This window comes from Belonocnema kinseyi, chromosome 5 (assembly GCF_010883055.1).
Source record: "Belonocnema kinseyi isolate 2016_QV_RU_SX_M_011 chromosome 5, B_treatae_v1, whole genome shotgun sequence".
In the NCBI taxonomy this organism is placed as follows: domain Eukaryota; kingdom Metazoa; phylum Arthropoda; class Insecta; order Hymenoptera; family Cynipidae; genus Belonocnema; species Belonocnema kinseyi.
The window spans coordinates 27,722,213-27,728,784 of record NC_046661.1 but is presented as its reverse complement, the minus strand read 5'-3'; the positions used below and the strand labels follow the sequence as shown (position 1 = coordinate 27,728,784).

The 6,572-nt window shown below is 32.5% G+C and overlaps 1 protein-coding gene across 5 annotated transcripts in view; it reads left to right on the top strand.

Annotated features, from left to right (window-relative positions):
* LOC117173485 (transcriptional regulator ATRX homolog) overlaps positions 1-6,572 on the top strand; it is a 241,022-nt gene that overhangs the window by 131,995 nt on the left and 102,455 nt on the right. For all 5 annotated transcript variants that reach the window (XM_033362091.1, XM_033362092.1, XM_033362090.1 and 2 more), the window contains one exon: positions 5,186-5,490. In XM_033362091.1, coding sequence (XP_033217982.1) covers positions 5,186-5,490 — 305 coding nt within the window. The remainder of the gene's footprint in view (positions 1-5,185; positions 5,491-6,572) is intronic.

Below are 6,572 nucleotides of genomic sequence, written 5' to 3'. Positions count from 1 at the left end.
CATTTTTGTAACGTGGTAACAAGATGAGAATTGAAAGCAAACTGAATGTTAAATCAAAAAGCATGAAAGAGGGAGCTCTTCTTAATATTTTGACACCAAAATTGTGTCGATACACCTTACCGACTGCGAGTAAAGCCACCCACGCTTTAACTTGACAGACTGTAGGTCTCTGTTATACCAATGCTGTCGATAGCAACTTATAAATTATTTATGAAATAAACTTTTTAAATTGTCTGCAAACAAGGTTAGCTCCGGGAAATTAGTTGCTATGGTTTTTTTCCTTGTCCCAAGTTTTCGGCCAAAAATATTGTGTAGTTTAGAAGTAAAACTGTAGATAATTCTAACCCACATAATCTTAAAATACACACAAGTTAATCAAATGTAGCAAAATTAAATTTTTGTGAATATTCCACAAACGAAGAGTTCATGGACGTCCGTTAGAATCTTCGCTATCATTCCCCAAATTTGTTTAAACCAAATCTTTATTATTGTAGGAAAAAATCTGCGGAACATAACACTGGTAAAATCGATAATTTTGTAAGTATCTCATGTCCTTAAGTGGGTAGCCTGGTTTCAATGACCTTTTTTTGAATAACGTTTTTTTGTTATTTATTTTTATTTAACATTTACAGTTCTTTAGTATGTCGTAAGGCCTGTTATTAACTAGTGGAAAAAATTTATTTTTTATTCTTCATCAATATCCGTCGCCATGATTTTTCAACTTTGCGTCATCTGAAACACAAAAAGTCAATAGTTAAGTCTTTTCTGAATATTTGCAAAAAAATTCGAATAAAATCGGCCCAGTAGATTGGCTGGAATCGTGGCGACGACCCCAAAAAAACGCGTTTCGAGATAAACGCGTTTGAAGTTTGAAGTACGAAAAATTGTGCGTTCCGACCGCTCGAGGCCTTTCGAAGCAATTCATTTTTCGGCCACTTCTGATACGCTGTGAGGTCAAAAAGGGTTTCTACCTTATTTATAAGCATACATAGGGTCTAAAAAAGATAAAAATTCGATTTTTTGAAAATTTCAAACCTGGCATACCTCCTTAACCGATTCAGCTATTTAAGGTATCAAATTTTTGGTAAAAATACCTACTTTCATATAAAAAACGCAAAAACCATTTATTGAATTTTTTTGCAAACTCAAACAACATAAATCTCTTGTTTCAAAATACTACATTTTTTCTAAATAAGTTCTACATATGCTTTATCAGTGCTGTAAATTTTATCGTCGTCCAGTCAGTGGTTTAGGAAACAAAAATCCAAACCAGTCAGAAGGTTTTTCGACTTCTTAATTCGTGCGTGCAATCTTGCGTGGCTTGCGAGTTTTTTGTTCTAGTAATTGTTAAAACAGCTGCAACATTAAAATCTGCTGCAGAACTCTACATGAATACTCATGAAGTCTAACTTAGCCCATTGATACATCTTTCGAGGATTAGTGAATTGATTATCGTGAGGTAGAATACGTAACGGAAGAAGATTTATTTAATGAACGATTCAAGAATTCCATTACGATTGATGGAGCGCATCAAATCCACGCTGGAATTCTACTTTCCAAGACAGAAGTAAAGACAAATTTCTGACTGATTCAGAAGATTTTAATATGACAACTGTTTTAAGAACCACTTGAAAAAGAACTCTTAAGCCGTGTAAGATCGCTCGCACGAATTCAGAAGTCCCAAAACTGTCTGCCCATAAAAATAACGAAGCCGCAGTTCGGCCCGCCCTTGTACAGCACTTCGTCATGCAGACCGGTGCGTTTTAATTTTTGCTCTTAAACTACTGGCTGGCCCACGATGAAATATACAGAACTTGTAAAGCACTTGCAGATGTTCACTGGGCAAAAAATAAACAAATGCATTTTTAAAAAAGCTATTTTTGTTTTTGGGTTTGCATAAAAAGTGAACCTTTTAAAAAGTTTTTCTTATAAAAAATTATGCCTTACAACAAAAAATTTGAGACCTTAAAAAGCGAAGGCGGTTAATTACAACCAAAGATATGTTTCCAAAAAAATTACAAAAATGTCAGTCTCATTACTTCGCTATTTCTTGGAATTTTTCAATAATATTTATTGTGGTTTTTCTTGACCACTAAAGCACTGATTAAACCCAGTTAAAAGTAAATCCCATTCAAAGTACGGAAATTCTTGTGATCACTTGTCATGGACTCCACCAGATTTCTCAGAACAAACAAAATAAGAAAAAGTCAAATTCTTAAAGAAAATTACGACTTTTTTATATGCATCGTAATATTTATACCTTCTTTCTAAAAATGAAATTAACTGATACTTTTGGTGATGTTATCGAGTTTTTTCATGTTATCTCTGTAGAGTATTCTTGTACTGTAAGAGTTTTTAATTTTTATTATCATGAAATTTAGGTTTTAAATAATCGCTGTGAGAATTTGTAGCAAAGTTTTTAAAATATGATTGTGTATTTAAGGGCATGTGATACTTAGAAAATGGTCGATTTTACCAGTTTTAGGTTCCCCCGGCTTTTTTCTAGAATAATACATATTTTATCTCAAAAATTTGGGAAATGATAGCGAAATAGCTAAAGGAAGTCCCCACACACTTTTTTGTAGGTTAATTCAAAAAAGTTTTAATTCAGCAAAATGTGATTAATTTGCATATCGTTTAGGAATTAGTATCGATTTTTTCAGTGTTAGATTCCCCAGGCTTTTTTCCTAGGATAAGAAATATTTTGCCTTAAAAATCTGGGAAATGATAGCCAACATGCTAACGGACGTCCCCACACACTTTTTTGTGTGTTTTTTTTATCAAATAATTTTTGATATTGCTAACAACGTGCGTGTATATTTCGAGGTTATGTGTGTTACAATTCACCCGAGCGTTACTTCCAAAATACACAATATTTTTGGCCGAAAACTTTGGACTTACAAATAAACATAGTAACTAATCTCCCGGAACTAGCCTTGTTTGTAGGCAATCGAAAAAGTTTATTTCATAAATAATTTCCAGAATATCGGAAAGGCAGAGATGAAAAACGACGTAACCTCAAAATAATGCATATGCATAAAATTTTTATTTAGCACAATAAATTTTTTTGTTATTATCTCTCAAAAAAGAGTCCGGGGACGTCCGTTATGATATTTTATAGCATCTACGAATTCAGTTTTTAAAAATTTTCATTTTTGTGGAGAAAAGCCGGGGAAACTGTAAGTATCACATGCCCTTAAGTATAATTACAACGGAAAATTATTCCAGTAATCTACATCTAATTTCAAACGATTAGTAATCTGTTTAATCTTGAATCTCCAACCTAAGAACCAACAATGACAATATGAAGTCATTTTTCTTTCTAAGGTCTCAATTTAAAAGGAACCGATAATGCCCAGCTTGTGAAAAACCTATGTTTTTTCTATTTTCTGTACGAGACATATTTCGATATTCGTCACAAAAAATTCTTCATGAATGTGTGGTCATATTATCGGTATGTCACTTAAAAAAGCTTACGCGTACTTTAATTAATCCGCTTTTATTTTTGTTTTATTTTGCAAATTAAGATAAATGGTAAGTTACCTTAATTTTTAATTTGTTATTGAGTTATGATTTTGATTAACTTTCTGTTATTGGCTTATTTTTTTTTTAGAATTAGAGAATGCTACAAGATAGTTGTGTCAATAAAAAGAGTTTTTTTACTTGTTTGCATTTTTTTGATAGATTGATATTTTTGAAATGAAAGAAATGGTATGGCAGCAAAATATAAAGATCTGCATTAAATGTGACCTTAGCCTTAAATAAGTGTATTATTGTAAGTACTAAGGTTGAAATTTGTGACCGAGTGGGTCGATCATAAATCAACTAATTTGCTCAATGAAAATACGTTTTTTCTATCGTTCTATGCAGTATTGATCAATAACCGCAGAACTCTAGAAGTTTTAAACTGATTTTTTGCTTTAATTTAAAATTGCACTGCAATGTGAATCAATAATGAAATCACTTGGCCGACTCCCAGCTTCATAAATTTGATTATTTTGTTACTTTGAGAAACAAACATTTATCGATGGCCATAGAATATATTTTTTGTCAATAATGTGATAAATTTTGTAACTGAAATATATTTTGAATTTCTAATTTGGCGTAGTATCATTATATATGATATTTCGGATAATAAATATTTTTCAACATTATAAACATTGCTCCTGCAATATCATTTTATGTTATAAATAGAACATGCTTAAAATTTTTAACTCGGATTATCATTATTATTCGATAAAAAATGTATACGATTTAAAAATTGTATAGTGCAGCAATATAATTTGTCGTCTAGATTTTTGTATTTTTTGTATGTCGATCAAAAATATTTTTTTCCGAATGTGCGAGATTTTGATTTTTTATAATTGAAGGTGCGGATGCAATAACAATCTTAGCGCTTGAATACGCGGAGAATTGTTGTCTGCGGAGCAAATTTTAAATATTGTTCAAATTTGAGTCTCAACCGTCGTCACTTGTAGAGAATTTTATTGCACATATTTTGTATAACAAGAAAATTCGAAGCTTGTTTCGTTTTTTAGTTATTTAAGGAAAACGAAATTTTTCACACAAAAAAATCAATACTTTTTTGCTTTCAATACTTTCAATACTTTCAATACCGTCAATACTTTCTCGTTTGTATACATGCATTCCAGATTTTGAAGAAAATATTTTTGGAAATTCACTAGACGGCCCTGAAATGTTTTTTAAACTTGGTAAATACTCTAACAGTCATAGAATGTGTTAAAGAATGTTACATACAATTTTCAAGAAAAAATATCAATTCCCGACAATGATCTGGCAAGTTGAACGCAAAAAAGTATTGTTTTTTTTTTTCGTTGAAAAATTCCGTTTTCCTTAAATTACTAAAAAGCGAGACAACCTTCGAATTTGGTCACCATATAAAAAAGATGCGCATTAAAATTCTCTACAAGTATTGACTGTCGGCGTGCAAATTCAAGCAATTTAAAAAATGTGCTCCGCGGACAATAATTCGCCGCGTGTTCGAGCGCGAAGGTGGTTATTGCATACGGCCCTTCAATTGATGCTCTGAGGTAAATTTCGAAACATTGAATATGTTTATTTGAAACTTTGTAGATCATTGAGCAAACTATACAATAAAAGAAAGTTAAAAAGATCGAAATATTACTTATTATTTCGTTCTAATAAAGTCAAATACTCGTTGCAGTCTGGTATCTATGGATAATATTGAAAAGCCTAGAAAAAAAGTGGCTCTAGTGGATTCAGATGATGATTCCGATTCAGGATCTAACCATCACAATCGTAAAAAACAACAAAAGGGAAATAACGAAACGCTGTTGGACCATTTAAAGAAAGTAGAAAACGGTGAGGCTGAAAATAAAGCTGATTCGAAACCTTCAGAAGAAGAATCAGGGAAAGTGTCCAAAAACAAAACAACAAAGGAAAATCTTTTTGCTGCAGCGGACGAACGCGCGAAGGAAGCATTACTGAATAGCTCTGATTCTGACTTAGGTGAGTTTTTATGGATACTCAAAGCATTCTTTCATAAGATTCTTCATTCATTTAGATTAATTAAAATTGAAAATTAAATAAGCATGTCTTTTGAGGATACTTTATTGTAAATCACAAGTCACTTTGCAATAACACTTTCAGATCATTTAAAATTGGTCAAGGGGATATTTGCAATCCTTTGAAAAAAAGAGACAGCCATATTAATTACCTTACTAATCGCGCTACTTGAGGCTCATATTTATTTTCACATCTCCGCCAACGAGCCATGCATCATTTCCCCGAAAACAATAAAAAATTAAGACTTTTTACATGTTAACAAAAATGTGGCTACTAATTTTTCAAAACTGTCCTTAAGTAATTTAATGAATTCTTAAGTCCTCTTTTAGTTACAAAAGGAAAACAAAATATTTTAAAATATGCAATAACCCTATTCTGAAAAAACGTTTAATTTTTTTAAATTTCCAAACATTCACAATTGATCAAACTGAAATCATTTTCAATCGAGCGGGTTGTACATGTTGATGTACAATAGTTCTTACGAACTCACGCTCCTCGATACTTTATATAATAAGAGTATGGTCATATGGTCAGTGCACTTTCGGTTGAGTACCCAGTGATGAGAGAGCGCGGATATTTCGGGCATGCGCAGTAGTGATTCATGTGTATTTTTAAGCTGACACATGGCGTTACATAACCTAAAAATACACAAGAATCACTACTGTGCATGCCAGAGATATCCGCGTTCTCCCATTACAGTCTGTCAAGTTAAAGCGTGGGTGGCTTTACTCGCAGTCGGTAAGGTGTATCGACATGATTTAGGTGTCAAAATATTAAGAAGAGCTCCCTCTTTCATGCTTTTTGATTTAACATTCAGTTTGCTTTCAATTCTCATCTTGTTACCTCGTTACAAAAAATGATTTCCGTATATGTAGGTACAATCTCCCAAACCCATGTTTCGAGAAACAACCCCAGAGATGCATGTCCGCTGCACTAATCTTGAGGTTGAATGTGTCCAGGCATGTGATGGCGTCACGTAACCCCAAACAGAAGCCTCGTCGGTGAATATTACCTCGTCCCAATCT